The following is a 15,797-nucleotide window of genomic DNA, read 5'->3' as shown; positions in this document are numbered from 1 at the left end:
TAAAGTTTTTAAAATCAAACTAACAGATTTGATGGCTGTTATGATGTATTTGGTTGATGCTGAAACTGTGGAACATACCTTAATTAATGTTTCATAAACTCTGAATATGGTGTTAATTTGAAGTAAAATGGTAACTAACTAGTGACCTGCTGGTTCACTTTTCATTCACGGCCCTTTAAGTCACAGCTTACAGGCAAACAGCTCAAAGCAAACCTGATGAAAAGAAGCAAAGACTGTGGGAGAAGCAGTTGGAAAAGAAGAACTGCAATAAGAGTAAAAGTTACAGTGAAAACAAGCTGGATGAAATAATCTGTTGGCCAAGTTCAGTGTTCTGTCCAATAGAAGCTGATTCGCCTTCTGTGGTTTGATTTTAACCTGAAGCTGCACTCGCTCATTCTTTCACAGCTTAAGAAAAACAAAGAAATGTTTTTAGATGTTTCAGACTTTTTTTTATATCAGAATGAAATAATGACTCAGATGAGGTCATAACAGACACTCCTTCAGATGACCTGTAAGTATAAAACTGTGTATATTTGTGGTTTTGCAGGAACAGCCTCCACAGACAGTGGATGCTCTGACTGCAGCAGTGGAACATTAACACCTTGTCACTCACGCACTAAGTAAGTGACACTTCAGAGCAGACATGGACACGTGATTTCTTCCAGTGCAACAACTTTTTCATTTTCCCCCCTCTGTACCTTCCAGATGTGAGTCACTAAACCACATGATAACTCCAGGGCTTATGCTCAATGTTGGAAACAAAGGGGAAAAAATTGTTACCATCACTGGCTGTGTGGTGGTTTTAGTTATGATTGCCATAGCTGTAGTGATTTTAATTATTGTCATTTTTAAAAGATGTATCTATGTGAGGATGTCAAAGATCACTGATATCATGATTTAGATTATATTTCCTGTCAAGTAATAACTTTTTTAGACAAAAATAAAACTCAAAACAATATAGGAAATGAAAGTATTTATATTTTTTTATTTTATTTCTGAGAAGGAAAGAAAAGAAAATGAAGCACTGAATGGGTCAAAGGAGCAGACAAGACAACAGTGAAATGTTCACTGTGGACTCTGATCTTTTTTAAAAAGCAGCTAAAAACTCAACTTTTTAAACTTGTATTTGGGTAAAGTTTTGTTTTAATGTCTTAGAATTTTGTAATGAAGCACTTTGCGATATTTAGAGACGATCAGATTTTTACTGCAGCATTATGGAACAAAGAATAGCAGTTTCTAATGTTTTTATCTTTCATATACAGATTTTCCTTGGAACTGGTTGTGGATGTTTGTGTAGATGAAAGTTCATAGTCAACACGTTCTCAGTCCCAAAGCGTAACATTTTACGTTGCCATAGTTATCCTTGTAATGTATTTATGGGGAATATTTCATAAAAAAGGTTGACTGCACAGAGACAATAAAGAAAACCTTCAACAAACTTGTGTAAAGCAGACTGTAGTTCTTCAGATTCATGGACACTAAAAAGTTTGCATCTTTTTATAAAGTTAAGGAGCCAACATGTTAGTTGGTATCACAGACAGCTGGTTTTATTTTATTTCCTGCACTCTCACATCTCCAGTTTCACAGCCTTGCACTTCCGGCCTTCTCGGTCTTCGAATGACCCGGCCCACGTAGACCGCGAAGGGTGGTGTCTGTTGGGGATACCTACTTTGGCACGACACCAGGTCCTGCAAGGATGCGGTTGAGGGTTTGGGACACAGCTATTAGGTCCTACGATTTCCTTCAAGCCCTCTCCCCCTTTTTTGTCTTTGTCTAAACGAAGTTGATCACCATCTGCCCTCAAACGTCATAAAATGGCTTGTTTTCGGTTTCTGTTTTAAGCCACGAAAACCGTTGATGCTCATTCTTTCCAACAATGAATAGATTTCCTGTTTACACCCACATCAAAACCCAAAAGCGATCATTGCTGTTAGATTTATATAGAAGTTTGGTGAAATAGAGCCTACAAATGTGTTATAAGGCAGCGTGTTAGGATGTGATATCATGGTTTCTGCGTTGTTTGTCTGGTTTCTGGTGTTTGTGTATGTATGTGTAATGTCTTTGTTTATATTGGAAGGTAGACTGCAGTCAAAACGATTTATCAGTTGTATATAAAATAAAGAAATTACCTGTTTTGCAAATATCTTTATGACTGCATTATTGTACCCAAATTATAATCAGTCTGGTTGTTGCCCACTTAAATGTCTAAAATACTATTATGTTATATTTGTTGCAATTTCTATTAGCCTCGTGATCCAACGTCTCTTTAAAAAGACATTTTTAATGTTTATGAGGTTTTTTAATTGGATCCATAAAGCCAGCATGGTTGATTCTCTTATATAAGACATACCAGAGTACCAGATTGATACAAACATGTAATGTAATTATAAATATTCATAAATCATATACAATTCTGTTCAGTCTTGTATAAAGTTTTTAAAATCAAACTAACAGATTTGATGGCTGCTATGATGTATTTGGTTGATGCTGAAACTGTGGAACATACCTTAATTAATGTTTCACAAACTCTGAATATTGTGTTAATTTGAAGTAAAATTGTAACTAACTAGTGACCTGCTGGTTCACTTTTCATTCACGGCCCTTTAAGTCACAGCTTACAGGCAAACAGCTCAAAGCAAACCTGATGAAAAGAAGCAAAGACTGTGGGAGAAGCATTTGGAAAAGAAGAACTGCAATAAGAGTAAAAGTTACAGTGAAAACAAGCTGGATGAAATAATCTGTTGGCCAAGTTCAGTGTTCTGTCCAATGGAAGCTGATTCGCCTTCTGTGTGTGATTTTAACCTGAAGCTGCACTCGGCCATTAAAGAGTGATTAAATTTGGAATCTAAAAGCAATGTGAGGATATATATATATATATATATATATATATATGTTTTTATCTTTGCTATACACATTTTCTGTGGAATTCGTTGTAGATGTTTGTGTAGATACAAGTTCATATTTATCTTTGTAATGTATTTATGGGGAATATTTTATAAACAGGTTGACTGAATAGAGACAATAAAGAAAACCTTCAACAAACTTGTGTACAGCAGACGTGCAGTAGTTCTTCATCAGATTCACGGACACGTTTTCTAAAAAGTTTACATCATTTTAAAAAGTTAACACGTTAGTTGGTATCACAGACAGCTGGTTTTATTTCATTTCTTGCATCCTCACATTTCCAAGATTCAGTGTAAGTGAAGCACTGCCGTGTTGATCATTATGAGGTCACAAATTATTTGAGTCTACATACAAAGAAGATTAATCAAATGGTAGAGGAGACTGTGAGGATGGAGACAGGGAGACATCAGGATGTCCTGAAAGATAACGTAGCTGTTGAAACTGCTGGTTTTCTCCAATCACTGCTTTGTACTGATGCTGCTTAATAATACCAGTGAAGAGGTGACTGTCAATTCTATATAAAGACTCTCACTTGTTTTTTGTTTGTTTGTTTTTACTTGTCTTATCTATTTATACTTGAAGTAATGACAGTACTGAACTGTTTTATACTTCTTGTGCTCTTTTATCCAATCCATCACTGGATTTTCAACTCTTTGCAGTGAATACACCACGACGTCTCATCATCTGGCGATTGCGTTTCACCAAACTAATCCCTCTTAAATAATTACTCTTAAAACCTAAATATTATTAATTAATGTAACCATCTACGTGGCTATAAATTATTTACTTTTTATTTCACAGTGGCAAATACGAATCCAGGTACAGGTTCAAATAAAAATCCCAGCTTCATTATTCATTAGTAAAATCTTCGGCTACGAATACTTCCGCGATCCTCAGTCTGTCTCGTGTTACTCGTAAATATTCATCGGGTTCAGGAGTAAAACAATCGCTGGAATGTGTACAAATTAAACATTAAATCCTACGATTTCCTTCAAACTCTCTCTGTTTTATTGTCTCTGTCTAAACGAAGATGAGCCTTGTAAAAGATAAGTAAAATATCTTCAGTTTGTCGACAAACGTCACGAGAATCGTCAGTGTGGGATGGACTTTGGCTCTTTGTTCCCCAAGTTTTCTTCCTGTTACGCCCACATCACAACCGAAAGCGTAACGCATTTTAGCGGTTTCTGTTAGATTTGTATAGTACATTAGTGAAATAAAGCCTATAAATGTATTGCAGAGCAGCGTGTTAGGATGTGATATCATGCTGTCTGTGTTACTTATCTTCGGTAAGTACTGCAACATTTTCGTGTATACGACACAGCCTTTAGCTTAAGCTAACCCTTAGCTTAGGTTGTGTGCTAACCGAGCTATTTGTCTGTCCATCCATCCATCTTCATCCGCTTTATCCGAGGCCGGGTCGCGGGGGCAGCAGCCTAAGCAAAGAGGCCCAGACCTCCCTCTCCCCAGCCACCTCCTCCAGCTCATCCGGGGGACTACCAAGGCGTTCCCAGGCCAGCCGAGAGATATAATCTCTCCAGCGTGTCCTGGGTCTGCCCCGGGGCCTCCTCCCGGTGGGACATGCCTGAAACACCTCACCCAGGAGGCGCCCAAGGGGCATCCTTGTCAGATGCCCGAACCACCTCAGCTGGCTCCTTTCGATTTGTCTATCCCAGGATATTAATATTCTTGTGTTTTCCTGTAGGATATGCCGCCGTCTTCATGGTGCCCGTGTTATCGTGTCAACCAAAGGAATATAAAACAAATGGTGGACAGTGCTGCCCGACGTGCAACAAAGGTAGGAAGAAAAGCGATGACTGCAAATGTGCACAAACCTCCAAAGCAGGTACTTTATAGAAGAAGGAACCCCCCCCCTCCCTGAAAAGTAAATGAGTTTTACTAAAATCGCTGAGCTTGACCAGAGGCGGAGCCAGACATTTGAAACACCCGGGGCTTAGCCCTAAAGGGTAGTATGCATGTGGGATTTTTTTTTTTTTTTGGGGGGGGGGTTAGAAATGACTGAAAGATTAATTGGCTCTGTTTTGAGTTTTGTTCAAAGAAGAATGACTTCATATAGGGAAAAGTATATATCACATATGCAGGACACCTTAAACTAGTTTTTTAATTAAGCAGGAAGACAGAACGAAGTCGGGGCTGTATCAAGACACGAGGAGTAAACCCCAATTCAACCAGACCCAGAACTGATCCAGAATTAAAACAGGACTACAACAGTTCAAAATCAGGACTACTGAGGACTTAACCAAGACAGAACCAGAATCAGAACTAGATGATAGTAGCACTAAAAATCATCATAGACCTGCACTACACTTATTTTTTTAATTCTGCCAAAGTCCACTATTTAGATTGAGAAAAGTTTATGTAATTATTTAGCCTTGTTGTGCAAACAAGCCTGCATAACTTAATAAATGTAGAATTTGAAAAATAGCAAACCTAAAAAGAAACACTAGGTACAAGATACATGAGTACCTATGATACGGTGATACTTTTGGTAAACAACCATTTGACTAACATGTGTGTCTCACCTGCTCTTGTTCCACCTCTGTTCTGTCCTCATTCTCCATCTCCCTCTCTGTGCCTCGCTCTCCCTCCTTGTGCTGACAATCATCAAATATACAGTTGAAACCAGATATTTACACACTCTTCAGATAAAAACACAAACACTTTTTTAATTGTAACATCAAATCAGACTAAATTTTTATTTTTTTTAGATTGATAGATATATTATTTATCAATAATAGGCACTTGTTGATTCACTTGAACAGCAAGTAATGTAATATGGGTCAAGTGATCAGTTTGATATCAATCTTTCGTGATACACCGTCATATTTTCATTATTTGTACAGTACGAATGATTTGCTTTGATACCTGGTCAAACTTAAGCTCTCCTTAGTATGGCTGGCTCCGTTTCTCCAACAGCGCACTCACAGGCAGCAGCTGCCCCGCCCTCTCGCTCAGTCTCTTAGTGCCTGAGCTCGGATCATACCAATATCAGGGGGGGATTCACGCACAGTCGTAAATTCCCACAGTGTGCACTATGTGCTTCGAATATTGTGTGTACTTTTTGTTTTATACAGTTGTCAGCCAGGCATCTAACTATGAAAAAATTACACTCCAAAAGACCCCGGGCTTCTGACAAAACAACCCGGGCTTAAGCCCAGTAAGCCACCCCCACGCTCCACCCCTGAGCTCGACTAAAATATAGGTATTTTTTAGTTGTTAATTATCTGACCAGTCGCTGTGATTTTGATGACAGAGATTTGCTGCTTCATTTTGCTCTGCTCTGCTTACTGAGAAACCTATCAATGGGTCATTTATATACTAACAGTGATTGGATGTTTAGCTGGGGTGAGGGGGGTTTTCTGCTGAGTTTTGTGTGAGCCTGTGCAAAACGGGAGCACGAAGGGAAAGAGTGAACAAGAGGTGAAACCATGACATTTGTGCCTTGTCCAGTGCATTTTTCAGATGCTGTAGTAAATCTTGTCCATATTCAGTTTGTGGGTAATCTATTTTTTTTCTTTCTCAGTTTCTGAAAGTTTGATTTAATGGGGCAGGACCTTTGTTTAAGGGGGCGTTGCCCCCTCTTGCCCCAATGTCGAGCAGCCCCGTCTATTATTAGATATTTTATGTTGCATTCAGGTAATTAATATTGACTTCCTGCATCTCAGTTAAATTTAAAAGAAGAAATATGTGTTTTATTATTTTTATTATTATTTATCACAAGCAGTAAAATGAAGCACAAGTTGCATCACCAGCAATGGGAGACAATATATGTAAAGGCAAGAAGTCGGTAGTGACCAAGAAACCTATGAAGTACATTCCATGGTTCTTAAAACAATTAAGAAGGATTTACATGTAAATGTGTTAATAATGTCTGTTTAAACATGATTATTTTCATGTTACTTGAAATAAAATATCTCCCTCGGCTGTTACTGCAGCTTCTGCATAAGTGTCCATTTCACACTTTGGAGAGGTCAAGCATGAAAGGGACACAGTGGACCGATGTGTCTGTTACACGTTTTGCCGTGATACTGGATCAGGAAACTGGGCCACATTGAATTTGTAGATCTGTAATGTTGTAGCTGCTTGACTTACTGTATATAACACCCAACACTACAACTGTAGATTCACTCTGTGTTAAATGCTAAAAGTCTGACATAAATGTTGTGTTCTGTTGAACAGGTACAGTTGTTCAGAGAGACTGCACAGCATTTTCAGGAACTCAGTGCCGTTCTTGTGAGATGGGGACCTTTATGAACCAACCCAACGGCCTGTATAACTGTTTCCCCTGCACTGCCTGTGACACAGGTACAGTCAGATGAGAAATCCTTTGTCAAATTTAGATTGAAAAAAAATAAAGCTTTCATTTAAAAGTAAATTACAGAAACATCATTTTACACTAATGTTTTTTGTTTTGTTTTTTTTAGGTCATGGTCTCTTTGTCAAGCAGAACTGTACAGCAACAACTGACACAGTGTGTGATGTTTTAAATGGATATTACTGCAAAGGTTTGATAGACAGTAACGGATGTAGTTTGGCAGAGAAACATTCACAGTGTGAAGCTGGTCAGAGGATAAAAGAACCTGGTAAGAAAATTTAAAGTCTAAGACCATTTTTAAGATGAGCTGATAAACTGTGATTTTAAGTTTTTTGTTTTTTTTTCTGGATTGTGTGTAACAACGAATGTGTTTCTTTCAGGAACCAGCAGAAGTGACACAGTGTGTGAAGACTGTCAGCCAGGCTTCTTTTCCAAGGACGGTGTGAACTGCACAGGTTGGAAAACGTAGGTCATAATTTATATTCAAATCCCTCTAAAGGTGTATTATATATTCAGCTATTGATCATCAATGTCTTAATGGAATCTCCAATATCCTGGGCTGTGTCACATCACATTGCCTGCAGTAATACCAACATAAATTTCCATGTGATTTAGTGTCATACCAGAATATCATTGCTATAGCAACACCATGTGGGCATGTTCTCTTGTTTGTATATACAGTCGTATATTATCAATTACAGTGGGGCAAAAAAGTATTTAGTCAGCCACCGATTGTGCAAGTTCCCCCACTTAAAATGATGACAGAGGTCAGTAATTTGCACCAGAGGTACACTTCAACTGTGAGAGACAGAATGTGGAAAAAAAAATCCATGAATTCACATGGTAGGATTTGTAAAGAATTTATTCGTAAATTAGGGTGGAAAATAAGTATTTGGTCACCTCAAACATGGAAAATCTCTGGCTCTCACAGACCTGTAATGTCTTCTGTAAGAAGCTTTTCTGTCCCCCACTCGTTACCTGTATGAATGGCACCTGTTTGAACTCATCATCTGTGTAAAAGACACCTGTCCACAGCCTCAAACAGTCAGACTCCAAACTCCGCCATGGCCAAGACCAAAGAGCTTTCGAAGGACACCAGGAAAAGTATTGTAGACCTGCACCAGACTGGGAAGAGTGAATCTACAATAGGCAAGCAGCTTGGTGTGAAAAAATCCACTGTGGGAGCAATCATCAGAAAATGGAAGACATACAAGACCACTGATAGTCTCCCTCGATCTGGGGCTCCACGCAAGATCTCATCCCGTGGGGTCAAAATGATCATGAGAACAGTGAGCAAAGATCCCAGAACCACACGGGGGGACCTGGTGAATGACCTGCAGAGAGCTGGGACCAAAGTAACAAAGGTCACCATCAGTAACACACTACAACGGCAGGGAATCAAATCCCGCAGTGCCAGACGTGTTCCGCTGCTGAAGCCAGTGCATGTCCAGGCCCGTCTGAAGTTTGCCAGAGAGCACATGGATGATACAGCAGAGGATTGGGAGAATGTCATGTGGTCAGATGAAACCAAAGTAGAACTTTTTGGTATAAACTCAACTCGTCGTGTTTGGAGGAAGAAGAATACTGAGTTGCATCCCAAGAACACCATACCTACTGTGAAGCATGGGGGTGGAAACATCATGCTATGGGGCTGTTTTTCTGCCAAGGGGACAGGACGACTGATCCGTGTTAAGGACAGAATGAATGGGGCCATGTATCGTGAGATTTTGAGCCAAAACCTCCTTCCATCAGTGAGAACTTTGAAGATGAAACGAGGCTGGGTCTTCCAACATGACAATGATCCAAAACACACCGCCCGGGCAACAAAGGAGTGGCTCCGTAAGAAGCATTTGAAAGTCCTGGAGTGGCCTAGCCAGTCTCCAGACCTCAACCCCATAGAAAATCTGTGGCGGGAGTTGAAAGTCCGTGTTGCTCGGCGACAGCCCCAAAACATCACTGCTCTCGAGAAGATCTGCATGGAGGAATGGGCCAAAATACCAGCTACTGTGTGTGCAAACCTGGTAAAGACCTATAGTAAACGTTTGACCTCTGTTATTGCCAACAACAAAGGTTATGTTACAAAGTATTGAGTTGTATTTTTGTTATTGACCAAATACTTATTTTCCACCCTGATTTACGAATAAATTCTTTACAAATCCTACCATGTGGATTCATGGATGTTTTTTTCACATTCTGTCTCTCACAGTTGAAGTGTACCTCTGGTGCAAATTACTGACCTCTGTCATCATTTTAAGTGGGGGAACTTGCACAATCGGTGGCTGACTAAATACTTTTTTGCCCCACTGTATTAATTACCAATAATAATGTGGTGTCTCAGTAACTATGTACTGATGATAATCATGATTTTAATAATATAATATCTATAGTGTGAAAGTCACATAGTGACAAATAATTGTCTAATTATTTGTTTTACACAGTCTTGCTACATTTAGTTTAATTATTTTGCCACAAAGACAAAATAAAGGTTTAAAAAACTTTGACTGTTGAACTGTGTTTCTATAGATATTGCAATAATGATTATTTACGTGATTGGTGTGAAAATTGAATTATGACATGCCAATAAAATGTTAGTAAAATGATGAGAACTGGGTAATCGCAGATAGAGTACTGGGTAGTTACAGGTAACTAGATATTAAAGTGGAACCAGCTACATTCCAGGACATGTTTGTCCTGCATATCGGAGCCACAGACAGACGACAGGACAGTTAAACAGTTAATATTGATGGTCACATTGTTACAAAGGTCTTTACAGTGCAAACACAAATAAACACTGATAATAATGATTTATTTATATTTTATTTCTTTTTTGCCACAGTTGCTCTGAGAGCCAGATTAAAGTTGAAGAAGGAAACTCAACCAGTGACGTTGTCTGTGGAAGCGCATCAAGACATCGTTACTTTTTTATTTCATCTGTTGTGCTTTTCCTAATAATAGTAATTTGCCTTGTGACAAACAGGATTTGTGAAAGCAAGGTAAGTGCCATCTAACCAGTGTCAAATCTGCTCCCTCTGCACAGCACCTACAGTCACTAACATGTTAATAACTCTGTTTTTTCAGGAAACCAGATAAGAGCAGAAAATAATTGCTCGGGGACTGCCGATGATGCCTGAGAAAGCGGACCTCATGTTCGCCATCTCTCCTCCATTTTGCTAGCAGGATTGATGTCCTGACATCGATGATGGCTTCACCTGGTTCGGGACTCACTGTCCAACGTGCCACTTACACAGATGTGCACAGCTGTTTAATCAAAGTGATGCTGCAGTCATCTGTTGAGGGTGCTGACCAGCCATCACCAATTTCTCTGCTCGATGCTCGCTCCACAAACCACTTATTCTAAACAATCTCCTCATCAAGGAGTCTCCAGACTTCATGCTGCTGACTGAGACATCACAGCAGGACATGGATCATGTTTATTTTGAGGAGATCTGCACAGCTGGCATTTCCATCATTGTAACTGGGTGTCTTTGGGGATGTGGCAGAGGACTTTCTGCTGTGTACCAGCACAGACTCACATGCAGGCTGATGAAGTCAGACTCTATTTCTTCATTTAAGTTACAGATGATTAGGGTCGGTTCTTTGAAAACCTTTTATTGTATTTCAGTCTACCGACCTCCTGGTGTTGCCAGAGCATTTTCAGCTGAATTCGGCGACCTTTCATCATTTATCATTACATTGGGGAAGGTTGTAATACTGAGATATTTTAACCTTCATATCGATGGATCCTGTAACTCAGCTGCTGAGTCTTTGAACTTTAAGCACCATGTTTCTGGCTCCACACATATAAAAGGCCACACGCTGGATCTTGGGTCTTTCTCCCTGGGTTTAAAAACAAACGATGTATGTGTGAAAAATGTACATGTGACAGACCACAGCTGTATATTTTTTAGTCTGTCATTTGTTCTGGATCCTTCACTTCATAAATTGATGATTCAAAGGTGGATTATAAATCACAATCCTGCTGAGAGGGTCCCTGCCTTTTTTGATGCCAACATTACTCATAGTGAAGTTCACACATTTATTTTGTCCTTTAACAATGAATGTAGGTCTACTTTTGACCCACTAAAAGAAAGAATTGTCCAATATTCAAGTTTTTGTACTTGGAAAAATGAACATATTTATTATTTTAGGAGGTATTTGTACAAGTTGGAACATTTGTGGAAGGCGTCCAAGCTCCAGCTTCATGAGTTACGTGTTAAAGAATCAGTTTCATCAAAAAATGCCAGAATAGACTATTTTTCACATCTTATTACTTCAGAAAAGAAAACTACAATTAACAATTTTTTCTCTCACAATCTTCCTCACATACCAGTGTTTTTAAAGTCTGAGTGCATTAAGTTTTTGCACTGTTTTATAATTAAGCTAATGATAAACAGGCTTAAGGACAAGTTTGGGTTTACTGGTGATGTTTTAATATGGCTCATGTCATATCTATCTGGGAGATCTTTTAGTGTTTTTATGAATTCAGTTATCTCTGAAACAACAGTTGTTCCTTCTGGGATACCTCAGGGGTCTGTTTTGGGTCAGATTCCTTGTCTGCTTCATGTGCTCCCTCTGGACCGAAATATTAGAACTCATTCATGCTGTGCAGATTCTGCTAACCGTTTAAAAGAGCAGCAGAACACATTTTTGTTCAAAGCTTGGTATTTTATGTTGTATTATATCTTTATGATATGTTATCCTTTTCTTTCTTGTATAATTGTGAGGCAGTTTATTTGTAAAAAGTTACAAAATGTAAATAAATTTTACTTACTCTCCTCTCTACTACACACGATACTGTGTCCTTGTTTTACAAGAAGAATTGAAGAAGATCAACTGTAAAGTACTAACATAAGTAAGGTATTAGTTTTCAGACTCCTTCAAATTTACAGTTCAGATTAAAGAAAACTTGTAATGACTTTGTCTAATCCCAAACTTCTTTCTTGCTTTGCTTACTGTGCATTTAAAAATCAGCCTTTATGATGACTTTAGAGGACGTGGAGGTGTCAGTCCATCTGTTTTTTGTTTTTTTTTGTTTGTTTGGTTTTTGCTGTTCTGTTTGTTTTGAAGCCCTGACACAAGATACATGATTTCCTGCACATGCCTCACGCTAAGTACATGTATTATACTGTGGAGTCCAAGTGTTCAGAGATATTTATGGTGAACTACATCAAGACTTCACCATTAATTTTAGGTCCTTTTTATTCTTCTCGAGAAAGCACCTCATTGGTCCCGTATTCATTTTACAACAAGACGAGCTCAAATATAAACATAAGAGTCACAAACAACTACAACCACAATTCCATACAAGATGTTCAAAATATAAATAAAAACAATGCAATATTTACCTGTTGCTATGTAACCTGATGAGATGCAAAATGTTCCTCCAGCTGTTTCTGTTTGTTGCTACTTATTTCTTCAGCCTTCTGTTGCGCTAATCGCAATGTTTTTCAGAGCTCTTGTTGTCATTGAAATTTTTTTCTTAAAATATATATAAAATATGGGTTTATGAGATACAAAAATAGTGTATTTAACATTCATAGTTCAAAACAGTAGTCATATAATGTATGAGCACTGTTTCTGAACTATAAAAGCTGAATTTATAACCAAATTAACAGTTTATCTGTGTTCTGTTGCTCCTCGTTGGTCATCACTGCCCTGCCTCTCCTGCTCTTGGCTGTGGGAGCTCTGTCTGGTTCCTCCATCTTCCCCCTGCTGGGGTGGAGGCACAGTTGTGATAGCGATGTGTGGCCTTGGGTTTTCAGCACTCATGGGGGACCCCAGATGGCCGGAGTCTCCTGGTTCTTTCTTCTCTGCCTCTGGCTCTCCCTGTTTTCTCTTTCAGGCACTGCTTATAAGTGTGCTTTGCTACAGATGCAGCAATTGGAGACCAGCATGTCTGCTTGTTTCATCCCCCACCCCACTTCTTTTCTCTTTCTTTCTCTCCCTTTTTTTTGTCTGTTCCTCTTTTTCCTTCTATCTTTTGCCAACCTGGCCTTCTCCTCCTGTCTGCTCCAGCATAATATCCACACAGATAATATAAAAATAATGAATAAATACAATAAAAATATTAATAAAAGGAGCCTACAGAGAGTCCATAGTGCTTCTCTTGGAAAAGCGAATGTGTTTTGCACAACAAAGCAATCAGATCATGATTCTACAAACTACAAGTGTTTCATATGGCAGGTGTTTAAAAAAGATAATGTGCTGATCTGAATTTCCTTTAATACAAATACAACCAATAATTATAAATCATATAACAAACATAAATGCACCTATATTAGCCCAGTTTTTTCATATTTCACAAATGTTTGATTTTTTAGTGTAATCATGAACCTTAAAAAACCCCACATGCATCAATGCAACAGATTAAAAAAGAAATCACTGAAACACTGAAAATGTTGCAGTTTCAATCCTCTTCCTCGGTCATCTCCATGGATACATCATGTTTGTTACCTGTGGGCAGAGTTAAGAAATCAGGATGGAGAACTGAAGTGGATGATTGGCGTATGTGTTGAAATCTAGATAAGAGAGTGTACCTCATTTCCTGCTGCAGCAGATCAACAGCAGCAGGATGGTAGAGATGAAGTATGGACAGAAAACCAGCAGGTGGCAGAAGAGTCTTAGTACAGACACAGAGGGTGAACGAGGACGAAGAGAGGAAGAGGCCGAAGGCTCAGTATTATCAGAGGGTGAGGGTGAGGGTGAACGTGAGGGTGAGTGTGAGGGTGAGGGTGAAGGAGTGTACATTATGGTTGTGTGAGGGGGAGGAGGAGGCTCTGCAAGAGACATGATGAAGATGGTTCAGTTTATTATCAGGTCAGCAGTTTAGTTTATGCTTGTGAATGAATGCTTTTCTTATTTTAAGTTTCTCACTTCCTGGAGTAAAGAGAGAGAGGGATTAGTTTTAGATTTTTTTTGCCCCCGACTCATATCTTTAAAGCAGGAGTGATGTCGCTGCTCTGACCTTTGACCTTCAGCCTGCTTTGAGGAGACTGATGAATAAGAGTAGAACACGAGTAGAGCCCTTCATCAGACTGCTGCACATTATGGAGAATCCATTTTCCTTCAGGTCCATGTCCAAGTTTGACTTTACCTCTGAAGAAATAAGATTTTTTTGCTGAACCGTTTCTGGGTTTGCAGAGCAGAGTGACATTACTTCCTGTGTTCACTGGAAGCGCTGGGATCTCCAGGATCAACTGTTTTTCTGACCAGCAGAGACAAACAGAGTCATTTAGAGACAGAGGTCCACAAAGCAGAGTCATACAGAGACAGCAAGACAGATGGGAACAGATCGCTTTCTGTACCTGAAACAGCGATGAAGACTTCATCGCTCTTCTGTCCAGATGAGTTTTCACACCAGAAACTTCCACCAGATGAGACGGAGAGATCCAGAACACAGAAGGAATTATTAAACCTTCTAAAGTCTGCAGCTGTACTACAGCCCTCAGTGGATACTCCTCTGGTCCTCTTTACTCTCCATCCATCAGCTGTCTGACCATCATCGACACAACTCAGGGAGACATAACGGTCTCCTTTGAAGAACTGCTGATGGTTTGGGCTGACATACAGAGAGACTGGAGGACAGACAGAAACACAGACGGAGTAAATGTATTTGTATTATTAGTTGAGTGAATAATTTCACTTCCCTAAACTCACCGGCAGAAACAGTCGGTGCAGACAGCAGCAGCACACACACACCTGCAACATGAAGACAGTCAATAAAGGTCAAAGGTCAGAGAGAGATGAGTCTAAGTAAATTTTAGTAGTTATTCAAATTGCTGTGGGTAATAATACAGCTGTGGGATGACTATTCAATTCAGTTACATTTTATTTATATAATACCAAAACAGTCACCTACTGACAGAGAAAACCCCAACGATCATGGTGAGGTTTTCTTCTCGAGTCATCTTTTATCCCCTCGCTTATTTATTCATTAGTTATTATTACTCTCTGGCTCCTCCACAGCATGTCTTCGGTCCCGTCTCCTTCCCCACATTTGCTCATAGACGGTCATCTGATGTTTTCTCAGTATAATTGAAGAACCTTCATCTTACAATGTAAAGCACCTTGATTCTTGTGTTTTGGAGCTGTATACATTAGATTTTATTGAACTGTATTGACATTTAGTTATAATTTCACAAGAATACACTTTGCTGGCACAGTTAAGCCCTGATAACCTGACTGTTTATGTTGTACACATTTTACTAGTTTGAACTGGACATGATCAGAGAAGCACAGCAGTTTAACAGTAGAATAACAGTTTAATAATTCAGTTAAAACTTGTAAGGAAACAGAAATTAGGGTCAAGTTTTTGCATTAGATGTGGGAGTGATCAATTAAATGTTAAATGTTAAATGTTAAAGTTAAATGTTTTTTAAATCAGATAAAAAATACTCTGCAGGTTAGTGCAGGATAAACAGGTTGTTTGCTGTACTGTGTGATGGGGCACATTGGCTGTGATGCTCATGGTCTAGTATAAAGTTAGTACATATAAACAGTATACTTCCAGTGTAGAGGATGGAAACATCTGCTTTCATCTTGATAAATTTAGTTGTGTAAA

The 15,797-nt window shown here is 39.0% G+C and overlaps 2 protein-coding genes across 3 annotated transcripts; one reads left to right on the top strand and one right to left on the bottom strand.

Moving 5' to 3' along the window:
- The first annotated feature begins 3,765 nt into the window (after positions 1–3,765).
- On the top strand, positions 3,766–12,022 carry LOC309693772 (tumor necrosis factor receptor superfamily member 5-like). Of its 2 annotated transcripts, none has more exons than XM_082513294.1 (7): positions 3,766–4,190; positions 4,607–4,699; positions 7,102–7,227; positions 7,347–7,505; positions 7,618–7,702; positions 10,074–10,230; positions 10,324–12,022. In XM_082513294.1, the coding sequence occupies exons 1-7, from the start codon at positions 4,166–4,168 to the stop codon at positions 10,366–10,368; spliced, it is 690 nt and encodes a 229-aa protein (XP_082369420.1). In that variant the 5' UTR covers positions 3,766–4,165; the 3' UTR covers positions 10,369–12,022. The 2 variants fall into 2 exon arrangements, with proteins under 2 accessions (XP_082369420.1, XP_082369421.1); XM_082513295.1 differs by having other exon boundaries at positions 3,767–4,190; positions 10,316–12,022.
- A 396-nt stretch (positions 12,023–12,418) lies between these two features.
- LOC309693768 (uncharacterized protein) lies at positions 12,419–15,585 on the bottom strand. Its single transcript, XM_082513287.1, has 6 exons — positions 15,096–15,585; positions 14,894–14,935; positions 14,542–14,811; positions 14,202–14,441; positions 13,774–14,013; positions 12,419–13,690 (listed from the first exon to the last, which is right to left on the bottom strand). The coding sequence occupies exons 1-5, from the start codon at positions 15,142–15,144 to the stop codon at positions 13,775–13,777; spliced, it is 840 nt and encodes a 279-aa protein (XP_082369413.1). The 5' UTR covers positions 15,145–15,585; the 3' UTR covers positions 12,419–13,690; position 13,774.
- Between the last annotated feature and the right edge of the window lie 212 nt (positions 15,586–15,797).

Source organism: Aulonocara stuartgranti (genome assembly GCF_965226115.1).
Source record: "Aulonocara stuartgranti genome assembly, chromosome: 18".
In the NCBI taxonomy this organism is placed as follows: Eukaryota; Metazoa; Chordata; class Actinopteri; order Cichliformes; family Cichlidae; genus Aulonocara; species Aulonocara stuartgranti.
This window is presented reverse-complemented; position numbering and strand designations above follow the sequence as displayed.